This window comes from Pelophylax lessonae (genome assembly GCF_965119305.1).
Source record: "Pelophylax lessonae genome assembly, chromosome: 3".
Lineage (NCBI taxonomy): Eukaryota > Metazoa > Chordata > Amphibia > Anura > Ranidae > Pelophylax > Pelophylax lessonae.
Window position 1 is genome coordinate 180,268,849 of NC_138770.1, and position 20,687 is coordinate 180,289,535.

General features: G+C 48.6%; 1 protein-coding gene across 1 annotated transcript in view; it reads right to left on the minus strand.

The window, feature by feature from the left end:
* Positions 1-2,206: 2,206 nt before the first annotated feature.
* The window catches only part of LOC309548977 (apolipoprotein L6-like), a 125,631-nt gene continuing 107,150 nt past the window's right edge, over positions 2,207-20,687 (minus strand). The window contains 2 exon segments of the mRNA XM_082248912.1: positions 2,207-2,699; positions 2,703-3,041. Coding sequence (XP_082105038.1) covers positions 2,253-2,699; positions 2,703-3,041 — 786 coding nt within the window. The 3' untranslated portion in view covers positions 2,207-2,252.

The following is a 20,687-nucleotide window of genomic DNA, read 5'->3' on the forward strand; positions in this document are numbered from 1 at the left end:
CCGCCACTGGGACCACCCTTATCTGAAAGCCGACTGCCCGTGGTTTAAAAAAATACCAGGGTTATGGCAGCTATCTGCTGCCATAACCCCAGTATTTAGCTTTTTGGCCGACGCATATAGTCATTAGGCGGTCGGTAAGTGGTTGCATGTATATGGCAAACAGGTGACGATGACTGATGGGGTGACAGGTGACGATGACTGATGGGGTGACAGGTGATGATGACTGATAGGGTGACAGGTGACGATGACTGATAGGGTGACAGGTGACGATGACTGATGGGGTGACAGGTGACAATGACTGATGGGGTGGCAGGTGACGATGATTGATGAGGTGACAGATGAGGATGATTGATGAGGTGACAAGTGACGATGATTGATGGGGTGACAGATGACAATCACTGACGGGGTGACAAGTGACGATGATTGATGGGGTGACAAGTGACGATCACTGATGGGGTGACAAGTGACGATGATTGATAGGGTGACAGATGACGATGACTGATGGGGTGACAGGTGATGGTCACTAATGGGTGACAGGTGACGGGCGATGGTGCACGGTGGTACTGATGGCAGTCTCTGGTGACCGGTGAACTTTAGGCTATGTCCACATGTGAGCGTAGCAATCGCGGGCAGAATCACTGCGATTCTGCCCGCGATCCAGAAATCATTGCAAATCGCGGGACGCCTGTGCGTTGCCCGTGATTTGCAATAGCACCCCAAACGCTGTGCGATGTTGCTGCGATTTCCACCTGCCGAATCAAGGTAACATCGCGCAAACAACGCATGACGCCCCAAAGAAGCTCTTGTACCTTTTTTGGGCGTCATGCGATGTTTGCGCGATGTTACCGCGATTCGGCAGGCGGAAATGGCGGCAACATCGCACAGCATTTGGGGTGCTATTGCAAATCACGGGCAACGCACAGGCATCCCGCAATTTGCAATGATTTCCGGATCGTGGGCAGAATCGCGGTGATTCTGCCCGCGATCGCTACGCTCACATGTGAACGTTATGGGTGTCAATTTCTGGGCACTGATGAGGTGACTGTTGGGTGACAGGTGACATTGGGGGGGGGGGGGGCTGAGGACTGTGTGGGGACCTTTATTTTTGTGCTTTTACATTGTGACAGGTACACAGAGCAGTAACTCATTGTTTCTAGCTCTGCTCTCCTCACACTGGAAGCTGTATGAGGAGAGAAGAGCTAGTAACACTGAGTTACTGCTCTTTGTTTACATTTTGTGATCGGCTGTGAATGGATTCACAGCCGATCACATAGTAAACAGTCACTGTCAGTGACTGTTTACTACTGCCGGTGACAGCTGTGTTCCTACGGAACACAGTGCCACCGACATGACCGCGCTGCGCGCTCCCGATCGCGCATGCGCGGTCATCTTGTGGGCGCCTCCATTGTGATCGGCTGTGTCATTGGAACACAGCCAATCACGTGGGAAATAGCCACGCCCATTGGCTGTTTCCCCCCTGCCGGTGACGGGGGGTGTCCCGGGGACACCCCGACACCGGCAGTGCAGGGCGGCACGCACGCGATCGCGCGCCTGCCCTGCTTAAAGTGCCGCCTTCATATGACGGCGGCCCAGGATAATGGTCGCTCCGCTCCGCCGTCATATGACGGTGGGCGGGCGGCAAGCGGTTAAACAAGCTTCAACATGCTTTTTCCTCAGCAATGGAGCCCTGCGTGGTGGGCGTGCATACAGGCCATGGCCATTGAGTGCATTACTTATTGTTTTCTTTGAAACAATTGTACCTGCTAATTCCAGGTCTTTCTGAAGCTCTCCACAAGTGAGCCTTGGCTGTTGGACAATTCTTCTGATAATTCTTTTCACTCCTCTGTCAGAAATCTTGTGAGGAGCACCTGGTCGTGGCCATTTTATGATGAAATGATGTTCCTTCCACTTCCGGATTATGGCCTAATAGTGCTCACTGGAATGAGACACCTTTTTATAGGCGATCAGTTGAGACTGAACCAGCTGATAATAATTTGCACTGACAAGGGGCAGGATTGCTTTCTAATTACTGATAGATTTCAGGGGTTTTGGCTTTCCATGCACCTCCCTTTCTTCGTGTGTTCAAGACTTTCTACCCGTGTCATTCTATTTTATTACGCATAACTTAATTTCTGAACGTATTTGTTTTGGTTTCTTTGTATGTATGGATTGCATGGGTTGGTAATATATTTACCTAGAAAAATGGTGACGTGTTCAATACTTATTTTACCTGCTGTATATGGGTATGCATTCTACTCATCACTAACTTCTGAGATAAGCCCCATAATTTCATCAAGCAGGTTTTTATTATTTTCTCGCATGTCATGTCTTGTTCCCAGCAAGCTAAAAGCAATCTCCCTTATCTGTTCTGCTGTCTCGGTTTTGGCACCTTCTTGAAGCTCTGCTGTTCCTTTTATAACATAAGCAGCATCAATGAATACAAACAATGCTGCAAATACTCCAGAAATGGCACGAATTGTTCGAGCTCCCTGTGTTGCTATCTTAGCCCCATGAGCTGCAGCTGCTGATATCTTCCCCAGATGAACCAATCTGCCTGCTTCCACCACAGCAAACACTCCTCTACCCCCCATTCTGACTATATCAGTGGCTTGTTCTGCTAAAGGTACAGTCTTGATCACTTCAATTGTGTCACTGATATTTGTAGCAATTTTTTGTACTGCACTTATCATGTTGTCAATTTAATTTACCTTCTCAATTACTGTCTCACATTTCTTTTTGGTATTAATAGAATCAGCTACAGAAGCAGACACTCCAGTGATTCCTCCAGCTGTAGCAGCAACGATTCCAAGAGTGCTAGCAAACAGAGATGCGCCAAGTGTCAGTGGAGCCAGAGCTACGCCTACCAGAGTGGTGATACCACCGGCAATCCCAACCGCACTTCCTACAACATTGGCGATGACTGCATTCCTATGGAACTTGTCCACATCCTCAGCAATACTGTACAGTTCTATTACACAGTCTGAAGTAGCCTCCTCCAAAAGGGATGATTGTTTTTCATACTCTTCATGATACTTCTTCAACTGTTCCAAAATAAAAATAGAAAGAATAAGAAAAATCAAAAATATTTAGTACATACCTTGTTTGTTCCATAAGCATGGCTGGATTTCTATATAGCCATCACAGGGCTGCCCAGTACAGCACACAGCAGTTCATACATCATATTTCTTTTCGTAAGAATTGCATTTATGGATCTAATAAAAAGATTGTCATTTTTCCTGACCGGGCAACCCAGCTAGTTCCTGTTCTCACGCCTCCTCTACAGCGTATCACTGTTGGTAGAATAGGTAGAATATTGTACCTACAGTTCGAACACTGGATGTGTACACCGAGAACTGAACTGTTGGCAGAGTATGATTGAAAGCTGCTGGTGAAAATCAACTTTTTCAGCTAATTCTTCCCCAGAACCCAGTACATTGTGTGGTTTTGGCTTCTGGTTGTGTTAAAGTGGAACTAAACCCTTCAACTATACTTACCTTGCAAAGCAACCTTCTCTAAAACTAACAAGTCTTAAGGGTAGGAAGAAGTGGGCACAAGATAGTTGCTCTAGGTGCACAGGGTGTATAAAATGGTCCAAAGCATAAAGAAAGGGAATGTTGCAGGCACATGAATATACTGTGTGTGTGTGTATATATATATATATATATATATATATATATATATATATATATATACATACACAGTCATGGCCAAAAATATTGGCACCCCTGCATTTCTGTCAGAAAATGCACAACTTCGCCCAGAAAATTGCTGCAACTGCAAATGTTTAGGCATTCTGGTGTTTATTTCTATTGTTTGTATTGGTATGACAGTAAGTGCCGGTTCACACTGTTGCGACTTGTCAGGCGACAAGTAGCGGTCCATGCTGTGCAATGGAACCGTTCTAATAAGAGCGACTCAAGTCGCTCCGACTTAGAAAAAGGTTCCTGCACCTTTTTTTTGCAAAGTTGGAGCGACTTGCATTGACTTCCATTATGTGAAGTCGTTGCAAGCCGTGCCAAAGTCGCGCCGCACCGGCGACTTCATTAGTCGCCCGAAGTCGGGGCGACTTCGGGTCAGAATAGTGTGAACTGACACTAAAAAAAGTGGAGAAACAAAAAGCCAAATCTGACACATCCCACACAAAACTCCAAAAATTGCCTGAACAAAATGATTGGCACCTTCTCAAAGTTGTAAAAAATAATTCCATTGCAAGTTTGTGAGGCTCCTGTAATTTGTAAATAAACTCACCTGTATCAATTAACAGGTGCTGACAATATAGAAATCACACCGGCAACCAATTAAAATGATGAGAAATTGACTCAACCTTTCTGTTGTGTGTCTCTGTGTGCCACACGGATCATGGAGAAGAGAAAGAACAGCATATAATTGTTTGAGGATTATTTGCCTGAGATCAGAGTCCTAAACTCAACATCATCGAGTCTGTTTGGGATTACATGAAGAGATAGAAGGAATTGAGGGCCCCTCCTTTTTTTTTACGTAAGCTTTAATTGAATTGTCAAATAAAACTTTTGTTTGCATTGCTATTACAATGCTGATGTTAAAGAGAAAGTGTATTTTATGACCTTAGATCTCTGTTAAAGGCCTGCCTTTGCAAAAAAAATAAGCAAAGCTAAGCATTGCATCAGTGGATGGCGGTTGCAGCTTCAGGCTGCTGGCGGCTCTTCCTGAACTAATGCCTCGTACACGCGTGCAGATTGTCGGCCGAAAAGATTCGGCCGACGATCGATCGGCCGATTTTCGGCTTGTTAGTATGATGCTTCCGACAGCCGACAGCGCACTTTCGGCCGAAAAGGATCTGTCGTGCAAGCATTAAAATTTTTGTATGCCGAAACCAGAGCGGCCGATTGTTCGCCAGTCAATACAGAATTCGGCCGACAGACAGCAGATTTGCAAGACTGGGCATGCTCAGAAAAGAAAAAAACACAGGGAAAGTTAACCATCACATGACATCACTTCTGCAGTCGGCTGTAGTCGGCGGACAAAATTCTTGTGCAGTCTTTTGCACTTTTCAACAGACACGACAGCCCGGGGACAAAAGACGGCCGATCGTTCGGCCGACGATCTGCACGTGTGTACGAGGCATAAGGTACAAAACTTTCAGTTAGAAAGCTGTTGGAGGTGTCAGAGGACCATGAGTGGTTTGATCAAAGCACTTATGTACCATTGAGAACCTCAAGTCCTGACTCAATTAGACATTGTCCGAAAAATCCTCAAATTCATTCCTGAGGCCTTCACCTGAGAAACATATAAAAGGTGAAAAAAAAATGATATTTTAATTGTTTTTATTTATTTTTTTTTTTTTTGTATGCTTTGTGAATGGGAACACACAACAAATATATAATGAGGTTTTCTCAAATTTTACTGTAAAGTGCAAATACACTTTAGGGGCCCTTTCACACTGAATAATTTTCAGTTAAAAAAGTGGAAGAAAAATGCACGAAAAATACACCCCTTTAATGGAACTGCTCACACGGGTTAGTTAAGTTTGTTGCATTTTAAAATTCATGCTTGCTGCATGTTTTGTGCATGTTTGGTGTGTGTTTAAAACCGCACCAAGAACACACCTCCCTATTGAAAATACATAAAAAATGCAGCAACGGTTTTGGTGCAGTTTTTGGGTCATGTGTTTCACAGGTGCATGCTGATGTCAGGCAACCAGAAACGTGGGCCAAAATGCATATCTGTTTTTTACTGCATTTTTGCAGAGCAGTGTGGAAGTAGTGTAAGCTGGATGTTAAGAAGCGGGGCAGGGAAGCCAGATGCGGCATCCTTGACAAATGATGAGTCATCAGCTGTCAATAGGTTTCCCCACTGACAGCTGAATAATAGAAAAAAATGCTGCTTAATAAATAAAGAAAAAAACGATGTGGGATCTCCCCGCCCAAAAACCTTACCAGTCCCTTATCTGGGCATGCAGCCTGGCAGGTCAGGAAGGGGGACCACATGTCCTCAACATGGGGGGAGGGGCTCTGCCCCCACACCAAAGCACCGTGTCCCCATGTTGATGGGGACAAGGGCCTCATCCCCACAACCGTGGCCGGTGGTTGTGGAGATCTGTGGGCAGGGGGCTTATCGGAATCTGGAAGCCCCTTTAACAAGGGGTCCCAGATCCCGGCCTCCCCCTATGTGAATGAGTATCGGGTACATTGTACCCCTAGCCTTTCACCAAAATAGTGTCAAAAATTTATAAAAACAAGAGACGAGTTTTTGATAATTCCTTTACTAAAGAAAAAAAAAAAAAAGTTTCCCTTGATGTAAATCCATTGTCAATCACGCTGCCTGCCGACCCAAAAAAATCAAAAAAGATAAAAAATGCTCCTGCCTCCTGGGACAGCCTCCCGTTGAATGCCTCCTCTGCGCTTTGATATCTCTTCTATAGGGAAAGGGGCGGGCCACCTAGCTACGTCACCTGGTGGCACTGCCCCTTCTGACGTCAAAGGGCCAGCTTGCACCAGTCTGTGTTGTTAGAAGGGCCAACGGGTGACGTAGCAAGGTGGCCGCACCCCTTACCTAAATAAGAAATGTCAAAACACAGAGGAAGCATTCAGGTGGAGGCAACCCTCTGATACCTTGCTAACACCCCACCCCTTTCATCCTCATCATTACACCTGGCAACCCACTGATACCTTGCTAGCACCATACCCCCTGTTATCCTCATTACATCTGGCACCGCACTGATACCTCACTAACACCTCACCCCCTGTCATCCTCATCTTCATCGCACCTGGCAAACCACTGCAACCTTGCTAACACCCCACCCGCTGTCATCCTCATCACATTTGGCACCCCGCTGTATCCTTGCTAACACCCCACCCACTGTCACCCTCATCTTCATCACACCTGGCACTCCACTGCAACCTTGCTAACACCCCACCTCCTGTCATCCTCATCACACCTGGCACCCCACTGCAACCTTGCTAACACCCCACCCCCTGTCATCCTCATCCCACCTGGCACCTCCTGTCATTCTGATCCTCATCTTCATCACAACTGGTAACCCACTGCAACCTTTCTAACACACAACCCCCCTGTCATCCTCATTACACCTGGCAACCTACTGATACCTTGCTAACACCCCACCCCCTGTCATCTTCCTCTTCATCACACCTGGCAACCCACTGCAACCTTGCCAACACCCCTCCCCCTGTCATCCTCATCACACCTTGCACCCCACTGATACCTTGCTAACACCCCACTCCCTGTCATCTTCATGTTCATCATACTTGGCAACCCACTGCAACCTTGCTAACACCCCACCCCCTATCATCTAAATTCTCATGTGTATCACACCTGGCACCCCACTGATACCTTGCTAACACCCCACCCCCTGTCACCCTCATTCTCATGTTCATCACACCTGGCACCCCACTGCAACCTTGCTAACACCCCACCCCCTGTACTCCTCATCACACCTGGCACTCCACTGCAACCTTTCAAACACCTCACCCCCTTTCATCCTCATTACACCTGGAACCCCACTGCAACCTTGCAAACACCTCACCCCCTGTCATCCTCATTACACCTGGCACCCCACTGCAACCTTGATAACACTCCACCCACTGTCATCCTAATCCTGATGTTCATTACACCTGGCACCCCACTGTAACCTTGCTAACACCCCACCCCCTGTCATCCTCATCCTCATCACACCTGATACCCCACTGATACCTTGCTAACACCCCTCCCCTTGTCATCCTCATGTTCATCGCACCTGGCCTCCCATTGCAACCTTGTTAACAGCCCACCCCCTGTCATTCTCATCACACCTGGCACCCCACTGCAACCTTGCTAACACACCACCCCCTGTCATCCTCATCTTCATCACACCTGGCACCCCACTGATACCTTACTAACACCCCACCCACTGTTATCCTCTACCTCATTTTTATCACACCTGGCACCCCACTGCAACCTTCCTAACACCCCACCCCCTGTCATCCTCATCACACCTGGCACCCCACTGCAACCTTCCTTACACCCCACCCACTGTCATCCTCATCCCACCCGGCACCCCACTGCAACCTTGCTAACACCCGACCCACTGTCATCCTCATCCCACCTGGCACCCCACTGCAACCTCGCTAACAACCCACCCCTATCATTCTGATCCTCATCTTCATCACACCTGTTAACCCACTGCAACCTTTCTAACACACTACCCCCATCATCATCATCACACCTGGCAACTCGCTGATACCTTGCTAACACCCCACCCCCCTGTCATCCTCCTCATTTTTATCACACCTGGCACCCCACTACAACCTTGCTAACACCCCGCCCACTGTCATCCTCATCCTACCTGGCATTCCACTGCAACCTTGCTATCACCCCACCCCCTGTCATTCTGATCCTCATCTCCATCACACCTGGTAACCCACTGCAACCTTTCTAATACACTACCCCCTGTCATCCTCCTCACACCTGGCAACCCACTGATACCTTGCTAACACCCCACCCCGGTCATCCTCATCACACCTGACAACCCACTAATACCTTGCTAATACCCCACCCCCTGTCATCCTCATCACATCTGGCACCGCACTGATACCTCGCTAACACCTCACCCCCTGTTATCCTCATCTTCATCGCACCTGGCAACCCACTGCAACCTTGCTAACACCCCACCCGCTGTCATCCTCATCACATTTGGCACCCCGCTGTAACCTTGCTAACACCCCACCCCCTGTCATCCTCATCTTCATCACACCTGGCACTCCACTGCAACCTTGCTAACACCCCACCTCCTGTCATCCTCATCACACCTGGCACCACACTGCAACCTTGCTAACACCCCACCCCCTATCATCCTCATCCCACCTGGCACCCCCTGTCATTCTGATCTTCATCTTCATCACAACTGGTAACCCACTGCAACCTTTCTAACACACGACCCCCCTGTCATCCTCATTACACCTGGCAACCTACTGATACCTTGCTAACACCCCACCCCCTGTCATCTTCCTCTTCATCACACCTGGCAACCCACTGCAACCTTGCCAACACCCCTCCCTCTGTCATTCTCATCACACCTGGCACCCCACTGATACCTTGCTAACACCCCACTCCCTGTCATCTTCATGTTCATCATACTTTGCAACCCACTGAAACCTTGCTAACACCCCACCCCCTATCATCCTAATCCTCATCTGTATCACGCCTGGCACCCCACTGATACCTTGCTAACACCCCACCCCCTGTCACCCTCATCCTCATGTTCATCACACCTGGCACCCCACTGCAACCTTGCTAACACCCCACCCCCTGTCATCCTCGTTACACCTGGCACCCCACTGCAACCTTGCTAACACCCCACCCATTGTCGTCCTCATCCTCATATTCATTACACCTGGCACCCCACTTCAACCTTGTTAACAACCTACCCCCTGTCATCCTCATGTTCATCACACCTGGCACCCCACTAAATCCTTGCCAACACCCCACCCCTGTCATCCTCATCCTTATCACACCTGGCACCCCAGTGCAATATTGCTAACAACCTACCCCCTGTCATCCTCATCTTCATCATCATCCGGGGGACCTTCAGAGGTTTTTGTGAAATCCCGCACGCATGCGCGGGAGTAATGTTATCGTGGCTCCGGCCACTTACAGCGCCGGACCCGACGAACCCGGAAGAGACGCAGAGGGAAGATGTCAGCTGCCTCAGCGGTGTCCAGATGACTGTGTCGGGGCTTCGGTCTAAGGTAAGTATTTCATAATGAGCTAGTATGCGATGCATACTAGCTCATTATGCCTTTGTCCTGAAGGATTTGTTTGTTTTTTTGTTTTGTTTTTGTTTTTTTGAGGATACAACCGCTATAAGAGCAGCTCGCAACACAAGGAACATTAAATTGGATGGGATCCATATCCAAATATATCCAGATGTATATCCAAGCTACTCTGGATAGAAGAAGGAGGATGAAAGAAATTACATCTGCCCATTCTTCAGCCAGGATCCGTTACTGATGGGGATTCCCCTTTAAATTAATTGTCCCCCATAATGGCACAACTTGCATTGCCTCAACCAACCCTGAGGGTCAGGACATTTTGACCAATTTAGGCCACTTAGACCCTGGAACTATACCACGTACTTCCTCTACTGCTCACCCTATCCCTATATGAAATATGCCAACTCCTCACAGAGACAGACGCAGATTCAGACATGAAGTTGGACCTCATCAACCTGATTAGCAAGAATTGACTTTTGGTTTCATCTCTTTTCCTTTAGGAATTGTGGCACAATAGGATCACTCTGATAACTCTTTGATGACACCTAGTGCCTATTTGGTAATATTACACCCTATTTTTCAAAAGTGGTATCAATTTTCTCCTCACACTCTGGACATTTTGATACATTACTCTTTTTATTATTTCTCCTCTCATTCAGCTCTGAGGTTTAAACTTGGTCACAGCTGTGATTTATTTAAGAGCTGGGTGTATATCATTAGAAGTTCTTGCATAATCGTTCATGTTTGTCTGTTTTTAAATTTCCCAACAGGTATGCACAGGCTGCCCATTTACATGCCGACATGATTTTCCCCCTCTCGGTTCAGACCACTCCGAGACATGTATCATGCGGAGAATCAGTGAGTAATCCTCATCTCTCCTCCCTTCCTAGGGATATATGTTTTCTCATTTTTTTTTGCTTTGTACAATAGTACTCTGGGTAGTCGGGCAGAGTTGGAGACTATTTGATCTCCAGTTATCTTTATATTGTTGTCTGAGGATGATTTTTCCCTTAGATCCAAAGCAAAATGTTCGCACGCTGTACGTTTATAGTTTTACTCTTTACATTATAAAAAAAATACACAATATATTTCAATAATATATGTAGTACTAAATTTTGGTATTTTAGTAGAAGCTTACTACAGGAATATGTCATTTTCTTGATTTTATCACAGTATATGGTTAAATTCTCAGAATTGTTGATGGATCACATTCACATGCTCCTCATTTTATTTACAGTATCCAATCAATAATTCAGTACGTGCCTTAAATTTTAACTTGCATTATGGCGATAACTATCTTATCACACAATGTACAAGGTTTTAATTCACCTAACAAAAGGAAAAAAGCCTTCTTTCAAAACACTAAGGTTTTATTACTGCAAGAAACCCATTTCCTTAAAGACAACCATCCCACCTACTTTCATAAATCCTACAATCAGTGTTTCTATACTAGTTCATCATCCAAAACAAAAGGTGTTGCTATATTGCTACATAGTTCACTCCCTATGGAAATTCAACATGTGTATAAAGATGTAGACAGCCGTTTTATTATCATAAAAGGTATTCTGGCTGGCCGGGAGTTGACGATTGGTAATGTCTATGCAGGGCCATCTTAGCGAATGGGAACGCTGGGCAGTTGCCCAGGGGCCCCACTTGCCCCGGGGGGGGGGGAGCGACCCAGCCAAGCATTAGTCCCAATTCCGTGTGCATTCCGCCACCGAACTTAGCAGATGGCAAGTGCTTGTCGGCCCTAAGCTGCTGTCAGGCCACTTGGGCTGTGGAGGGGGAGCCCACAACTGCAGGAATGCCTATCCACCTCCACGGGAACAAGCACATACAGGACAGTCAAGTCTGACTCCCATCCGTGTGTGTGTTCACCAGACTCAGCCGCCGAACTTGGAAGCTGACATTAGCCTGGCACTGCTGTACCAGTAAATATAGCCTTATCGATAATTATCATTTTTATTCTCGTGGGTGATTGTGTAGGCAGGGCCCCAGTTAGAGATGGCCTTGCGGTTCCCACGGCGGTTCGGTTCGCGGCGAATTTTGCTTGTTCGCAAATTCGCAAAAAGTCAGACTTTTGCCGATGTTTGCGAATATGTCCGCGCCGCCATTTTCTTTTTCATTCAGAAGAACTTTGACCCATGACACAGCCGTCAGGTGGAACGGGACAGCCAATTAAAACATTTCAGCACATGGACATGCCGCCTGCCCTATAAATAGACCTGAGCTGTCGGCCATTTCACATTCCGCTTTTTGCCAGCGTAGGGAGAGGTTGCCTGTGCTCATGAGGGAGAGATTGCCAGACACAAATAGCTCTGTGAAGATCCAGAAAAGCAGGGCCGATCCTAGGGTCACAGGCGCCTGGGTGCAGAAATTTTTCTGGCGCCCCCACATGGGCGTGGTCATCTTACTAACCCCTCCCCTTTACAAATGTTTCTATGGCAATGGCTCAAACACAGAGATGTTCCCCTAAGAAGTCTTCCTTAACCCGGGACCCTCCCACGATCTCTTAACAATAAACAAATTACAGTAAGAGAAGCAGAGTACTCTAATGGGAACTGGAGGGGGGTCTCTCTAATGGACACAGAGAGGGTATATGTTAGAGAGTCTGTTAGACAGAGCCCCCAGACAGGAGATGGTCAGAGACTGCAGACTTGATACAAGAGATGGTCAGAGACTGCGGATATGATACAAGAGATCAATGCATTGATGCAGCCTCATCAGTGCCCACCAAATGCAGCCTCACCAGTGCCCATCAAATGCAGCCTCACCAGTGCCCACCAAATGCAGCCTCACCAGTGCCCACCAAATGCAGTCTACCAGTTCCCACCAAATGCAGCCTACAAGTGCCCACCAAATGCAGCCTCATCAGTGCCCATCAAATGCAGCTTCACCAGTGCCCACCAAATGCAGTCTACCAGTGCCCACCAAATGCAGCCTACAAGTGCCCACCAAATGCAGCCTACAAGTGCCCACCAAATGCAGATTACCAGTGCCCACCAAATGCAGCCTACCAGTGCCCACCAAATGCATCTTACCAGTCCCCACCAAATGCAGCCTACCATGCCTACCAGCCTGCACCTTATATGTACACTGTATAGAGAATATACTGTGACCGTCACTATACATCACAATATGACTATATTGAACACATACAATATATGCAGATGATATATTATGCCAGCCATACACATCCAATATGGATTATAGTGTGTACCCACATTTATACTGATTGCTCACTGTGTTTATTCGGGAAGGGTCTGGTAAACATGGCATTTTTACCAGTCCCCCGCTGTCCATCTCCTGGCAGCTGCACTGATTTCCCGCCCAGCAGCAGCTACAGCTATAGGGGTGGAGAGGAAGCAGGGCAGCAGCTGCAGGGAGGTGGGTGCAGATTGGTGCTGCAGTGGGGAGCCCAGTACAGGAAGTGCCGGAGCACCATGCAGTGAAGAGGATTCTTTGACAGATTTGGATTCCCTGGTCTGAAGCTCCCCTGCAGTAGCTAAAGCCAGCTGGAGGGAACCCGGCCAGCAGCACTGCAGGGAGATGGCATGGGGCATCGGTAAGGGGGGTCAGTAGGGGGGTCAAAGCAGTGGGGGAATCTATTATTGGAGTTAAATCCCCCATAACTCCCCTGCAGTAAGGGTGAGGAGCAAACAGCTTCAAAGAAGTCACAGGGCATTGGTGATGGGAGAAAGGGGGAAAATAAGCAAGGAGGAGGGGACATCTGGAAGCAGCTCCTCCATGTGTGCATTGTGTGTGTGCTGCACAAATGGATGTATGGACTGTACACTGTGCCCATAAGACATGCAGACTCCATGCAATACAGGCCACACAGTCTTTGCCCACAGCTTCTTATATACAAACATACACAGCCCGGGGGTAAGGTGCCAGGTACAGACCTCCTATGCCCACACTCCCAGCACCCAGCAGATGGCTTTCTGATTGGCTGCACTGCATACTAGTTCCATTTAGAACAGCCTTGCCAGAGGTTACCCACGCTCACCCCCCTCCCCCCTCCCCCCCCAGATGCCCACATAATGGGTACACAACACAAAGTTACATCCCTTTATCCCTTGTTTGTGTCACATGGAAGAGCGACGCAGCCCAGTACAGTGACAGCAGCTATGTCTCAAGGCTCCCTTCCAGGGAGGTGCCCCCCACCCCCGGTGTGCCTGGCTGGTCTCAGCTCTGCTATGTGTGAGGATCACACAGGAATGAGGATTGCACACTGGAATCTTCCACTGCGGCACTCGGCAGAGGAGCTCCCCCCTGCACACATGGTACGGCTGGATATAGGCACAAGGTGGCTCGGGGAGGATCGGAGGCCGGAATTGGGAACGGCTGTGGTATGGTGGGCTGCATGGGCTGACAGAGGTCATTTTTCTTTTAGAGCAGCTCGGGCACTTACCTTCTTCCCGCGCAGGGCCGGCGCTACCAGTAAGGCGACTAAGGCAGCTGCCTAGGGCGCAGCTTAACAGGGGGCGCCGCCATTCTGCACCCCGAATCAGTAGTGGACCGGCCGGTGTGGCACTCCTCATGCTGTGCCGCCTGAGCGCTACAGCAAGCGAGCCCCAGGCAGCACACACCACTTGTCTAGAGCGCACATTAGAATAGTCGGGGCGCCAGAAGTGCCCTCCATAGAATCCTGGGGATCCAGCTCGGCGCTCACTGCCCTCCGGTCTCCGCCCCTCCAGCTGATTTCTGCTTGAAGAAGATCAGGAGCCGATCTCCAATCACACTCAGGGAGCTGGGCTTGTGCCTCTCCAGACGCCCCCCCCCCTCTGCTCCGTGTTCAACTTCTGGCAGAAGCAGATTGCTGGACACCGGACAGTCTCCCATCCCCCATCACATGCCGAGGACAGCATGCAAGGTGAGATGATGTGTGTCCCGTCCTCTCCCACCCCTCACACAGACAACACAGTACACTCCCCCACCCGGACACTGGCCTCACTCTTCATACATGGGGGGCTGCATTGTATGATATTGGGGGGGGGGGCTGTATTGTATGATATGGAGGGGGCTGCCTGCATTGTATCATGGGGGGGGGGGCTGTATTGTATGATATAGAGGGGGCTGCCTGCATTGTATCATGGAGGGGGGGGGCTGTATTGTATGATATGGAGGGGGCTGCCTGCATTGTATCATGGGGGGGGCTGTATTGTATGATATGGAGGGGGCTGCCTGCATTGTATCATGGAGGGGGGGGGGCTGTATTGTATGATATGGAGGGGGCTGCCTGCATTGTATCATGGGGGGGGGCTGTATTGTATGATATAGAGGGGGCTGCCTGCATTGTATCATGGAGGGGGGGGGCTGTATTGTATGATATGGAGGGGGCTGCCTGCATTGTATCATGGGGGGGGGCTGTATTGTATGATATAGAGGGGGCTGCCTGCATTGTATCATGGAGGGGGGGGGGCTGTATTGTATGATATGGAGGGGGCTGCCTGCATTGTATCATGGGGGGGGGGGCTGTATTGTATGATATAGAGGGGGCTGCCTGCATTGTATCATGGAGGGGGGGGCTGTATTGTATGATATGGAGGGGGCTGCCTGCATTGTATCATGGGGGGGGGGGGGCTGTATTGTATGATATGGAGGGGGCTGCCTGCATTGTATCATGGGGGGGGGCTGTATTGTATGATATAAAGGGGGCTGCCTGCATTGTATCATGGAGGGGGGGGGCTGTATTGTATGATATGGAGGGGGCTGCCTGCATTGTATCATGGGGGGGGGGGCTGTATTGTATGATATAGAGGGGGCTGCCTGCATTGTATCATGGGGGGGCTGTATTGTATGATATGGAGGGGCTGCCTGCATTGTATCATGGGGGGGGGGGGCTGTATTGTATGATATAGAGGGGGCTGCCTGCATTGTATCATGGGGGGGCTGTATTGTATGATATGGAGGGGGCTGCCTGCATTGTATCATGGGGGGGGGGCTGTATTGTATGATATAGAGGGGGCTGCCTGCATTGTATCATGGGGGGGGGGCTGTATTGTATGATATGGAGGGGGCTGCCTGCATTGTATCATGGGGGGGGGCTGTATTGTATGATATGGAGGGGGCTGCCTGCATTGTATCATGGGGGGGGGGGGCTGTATTGTATGATATGGAGGGGGCTGCCTGCATTGTGTCATGGGGGGGGGGCTGTATTGTATGATATGGAGGGGGCTGCCTGCATTGTATCATGGGGGGGGCTGTATTGTATGATATGGAGGGGGCTGCCTGCATTGTATCATGGGGGGGCTGCATTGTATCATATGGAGGGGGCTGCATTGTATCATATGGAGGGGGCTGCATTGTATCATATGGAGGGGGCTGCATTGTATCATATGGAGGGGGCTGCATTGTATCATAGCAGCCCCCTCTATATCATACAATACAGCCCCCCCCCATGATACAATGCAGCCCCCTCCATATGATACAATGCAGCCCCTTCCATATCATACAATACAGCCCCCTCCATATGATACAATGCAGCCCCTTCCATATCATACAATGCAGCCCCCTCCATATCATACAATGCAGCCCCCTCCATATCATACAATGCAGCCCCTTCCATATATCATATGGAGGGGGCTGCATTGTATCATATTGAAGGGGCTGCATTGTATCATGGGGGGGCTGTATTGTATGATATGGAGGGGCTGTATTGTATGATATGGGGAGGTTGTTTTGTGTAGGCTGTATTGTGTGATATGGGAGGTGTGCTGTATTATATGGGGGGGGGGGCTGTATTGTGTGATATGGGGGGGCTGTGTATAATGGACAGTGTCCCCGTCTACCCAAATGCTGACCTCGTCTGACTGATGGTGATCTGTGATTGGCTGTCTCCATGACCTTATTCACATGGATGGCGGTGAAGCTGCATTATTACCAACCACCAACCGGGAGGAGAAGCTGAGGTTGGTGGGGACTGTACACAGGTCACAGCAGAAATTACCCCCCATCAGTGTTCCTTTAAACTGCTTCCCACCTCACTACATCAACCACTGCGCTCACACTTGCGTAATGCAGAGATCTTCTGGCTCTTGGCTGATGTAGTGAAGGTAGGTCATATGGGGGGGGGGGGGGGGCGGCAATTTTTATTTTGCCTAGGGCGGCAAAAATCCTTGCACCGGCCCTGTTCCCGCGTCGGCTCTGGCTCCGCCCCACGAGCAGCGTGGACTGAAGGAGGCGGAGCTGCCTTCTCCTTCACACTGGCCGTACCGCTCGCCCCCGCCTGTACGCGGGGAGGACTCTGCCACTGGAGCTTTGGCGCCCCTCCTCCACCTCCAGCTTGGGCACTTGCCTTCTTCCCGCGGCGGCTCTGGCACCGCCCCACGAGCAGCGTGGACTGAAGGAGGCGGAGCTGCCTTCTCCTTCACACTGGCCGTACCGCTCACCCCCGCCCGTACGCCACTGCCGCTGGAGGAGGGGAGGACTCTGCCACTGGAGCTTCGGCGCCCCTCCTCCGCCTCAGCTCGCGGCGCCTGGGTGCGGTGAACCCCTTGAACCCGCTCAGGATCGGCCCTGCAGAAAAGTCCTTTTCAGGGCTGGTATTTCAGTATAGGTCTACTAGTATCTTTTCAGGTTAGGGGCAGGTATCCAGTCGGGTCTTTAGGGGCAGTTAGAGATCAGCAGAAGTGACAAAAATCGCTCTGTTAATGTCCACAAAAGGGGCACTCTGACCGCAATATTAAAGGGGAACTCTGACGGGGATAATAAAGGGGAACTCTGACCGCAATATAAAAAGGGGCACTCTGACCGCAATATTAAATGGGCACTTTGAGCGCAATATTAAAGGGGAACTCTGACGGGAATAATAAATGGGAACTCTGACCGCGATATTAAAGGGGAACTCTGACCGCAATATTAAAGGGGCACTCTAATGGGAATAATAAAGGGGAACTCTGACCGCAATATTAAAGGGGCACTCTGACGGCAATATTAAAGTGGAACTCTGACCGTAATATTAAAGGGGAACTCTGACTGGAATAATAAAGGGGAACTCTAACCGCAATATTAAAGGGGCACTCTGACCGCAATATTAAAGGGGCACTCTGACGAGAATAATAAAGGGGAACTCTGACTGGAATAATAAAGGAGAACTCTGAGCGGTACACATAAAGGGGCACTCTGATGGGGACACACTGGATGTAAAGGGGCACTCTGATGGGGACACACTGGATGTAAAGGGGTACTCCGATGGGGACACACTGGATGTAAAGGAACACTCTGATGGGGACATGGATGTAAAGGAGGGACTCTGACAGGGACACACTGGATGTAAAGGAGGACTCTGATGGGGACACAGACACAGGCTGAATGACGGTGGGGGACACGGGCTGCATGACAGCCTGGATGAGGGGGGACACAGGCTGGATGAGGGGGGACACAGGCTGACAGAGTGTCCCTGTCAGAGTGCCCCATTATGTGGGCTTATTTTTGGGGCCTATACAGGCCGACACTTACTTCTGTATCCTGTGAATGCGTAATGTACCTCCAGCCACCAAATACTACATTCTTAGCTGTCAGGTAAACCCATGTGGGCTAATTTTTGGTGCCTATACTGGCCGACACTTCTTTATCCTGTGAATGCCTAATGTACCTTCAGCCATAGAATACTACGTTCTTAGCTGTCAGGTAAACGCATGTGGGCTAATTTTGGGGCCTGGAATGGCCGACACTTACTTCTTTATCCTGTGAATGCCTAATTTTTCGGACTGGAATTGAAAGTCAATAGGTCTGTAAAGGTTCTGCCAAATTGTAGAATGGATGCGGACCCATTTTACAGATGTGTGAATGGACCCTATATGTATTAGACATGTATTTACTGGCTGCTGTCAGTTCTGGCTAATTTATGAAAAAAAAAAAAAAATTTTGCTGTAGAAAAAAAAAAAACAACTTTTCCAATTGCAATACTTCTGTTATGACATTGTCCATGTGCTGGGACTATTTGTGCACAGCTAGTACGTCTTTTGTGGCTGCAAATATGACCTAAACGTTTTTAAAGTTCGCCTCCCATTAAAGTCAATGGGGCCCGCTGCGAACTTGCGGTTTGCGGACTTTTGAGAAAATTTGCGGCTGACGTTCGCTAACCGCCCCGGCCGATGTTCGTCCATCACTAGCCCCAGGGAACTTCATTGCCTGGGGCCCTTTAATGCTCCTAAGATGGCACTGTGTCTATGCCCCTAACAATGCTACGACGTCCTTTTTCACAAAATTTTTTGAGGTTGTTCAAAGTTACCACTCATCAAATATTATTCTAGGAAGTGACTTTAATTCGGTTTCCCACCTGAACCTAGACTGCAGCCAACATACTTTGCACTCTAATGCTTTCTCCAAAACTACTAATTTCCATCTTAACACATTGCAACTTATTGACTCTTGGAGATCTTTGAATTTGGGAGCTCGTGAATATACATTCTACTCGCACCCTCATAAGTCATATTCACATATTGACTATATTTTTTGTACCCCTATAATTTGATCAAATTCCATAGATGCCTCAATACATCCATGCACATGGTCGGATCATCACTTCAACACTTATTCCACAAAATGTATAGGTCTTTCACCTACTCCATATTCCTGGAGACTCATTGAAGCCCTAATATCAGATCCTTTGCACCAACAGGAAGTAGCTTCAACCATAGAAGAATACTTAACTCTTAATGACATACCAGAAACTAAAATTACTACATTATGGCTAACTCATAAAGCAGTCATTAGAGGAAAGTTAATCAGGTTAGCCGTGACTCATAACAAACAAAGATGGGAAAAAATACTGTCCATCACAAAAGAACTTCAGAAAATCTACAAAACACATATGAACACACACGATCCTTTAATCGCTGAGCAGATTAGAGCCAAAAGGGCAGAATTAGACTCTCTCTTTACATATAAAGCAGAAAAAGCCATCAGATGGTCCAAAGCTAAATTCTTCCTCTCCAGTAATTCCTACTCTACTATGCTTGCTCGGAAATTGAATCAGTCACTTAAACCCCCCCATACATATAAATAGAGATGTCGCGAACGCGAACTTCCACAAGTGTTCGCGAACGGGAGAACCGGGCGAACCTCCATAGACTTCAATAGGCAGGCGAATTTTAAAACCCACAGGGACTCTTTCTGGCCACAATAGTGATGGAAAAGTTGTTTCAAGGGGACTAACACCTGGACTGTGGCATGCCGGAGGGGGATCCATGGCAAAACTCCCATGGAAAATTACGTAGTTGACGCAGAGTAGGGTTTTAATCCATAAAGGGCATAAATCACCTAACATTCCTAAATTGTTTGGAATAACGTGCTTTAAAACATCCAGTGTGTGTATACGACCAGGTATGATGTTGTATCGATCAGGTAGTGTAAGGGTTACGCCCACTTCACAGTGACAGACCAAACTCTGACAGCCCAAACTCCCCGTTTAACGCACTGCAAACAACCACAAACAGTCCATTTGCACAACCGCAAACTCCACATTTGCACAAGGTTGGATACCAAGCTAGCCATGTCCCGTTCCTTGTCCTCACTGACGTCATTGACGTTTGTTTGGAATAACGTGCTTTAAAACATCCAGTGTGTGTATACGACCAGGTATGATGTTGTATCGATCAGGTAGTGTAAGGGTTACGCCCACTTCACAGTGACAGACCAAACTCTGACAGCCCAAACTCCCCGTTTAACGCACTGCAAACAACCACAAACAGACCATTTGCACAACCGCAAACTCCACATTTGCACAAGGTTGGATACCAAGCTAGCCATGTCCCGTTCCTTGTCCTCACTGACGTCATTGAAGGTCTCTTCCTCCACCCAGCCACGTACAACACCAAGGGTCCCCGAAAGGTGACAACAAGCCCCCTGGAACGCCTGCTGTGGTTGGTCTTCCACCTCCTCAAAGCCACCTTCCTCCTCCGACTCCTCTTCTTCAGACTCCTCTCTCTGCGT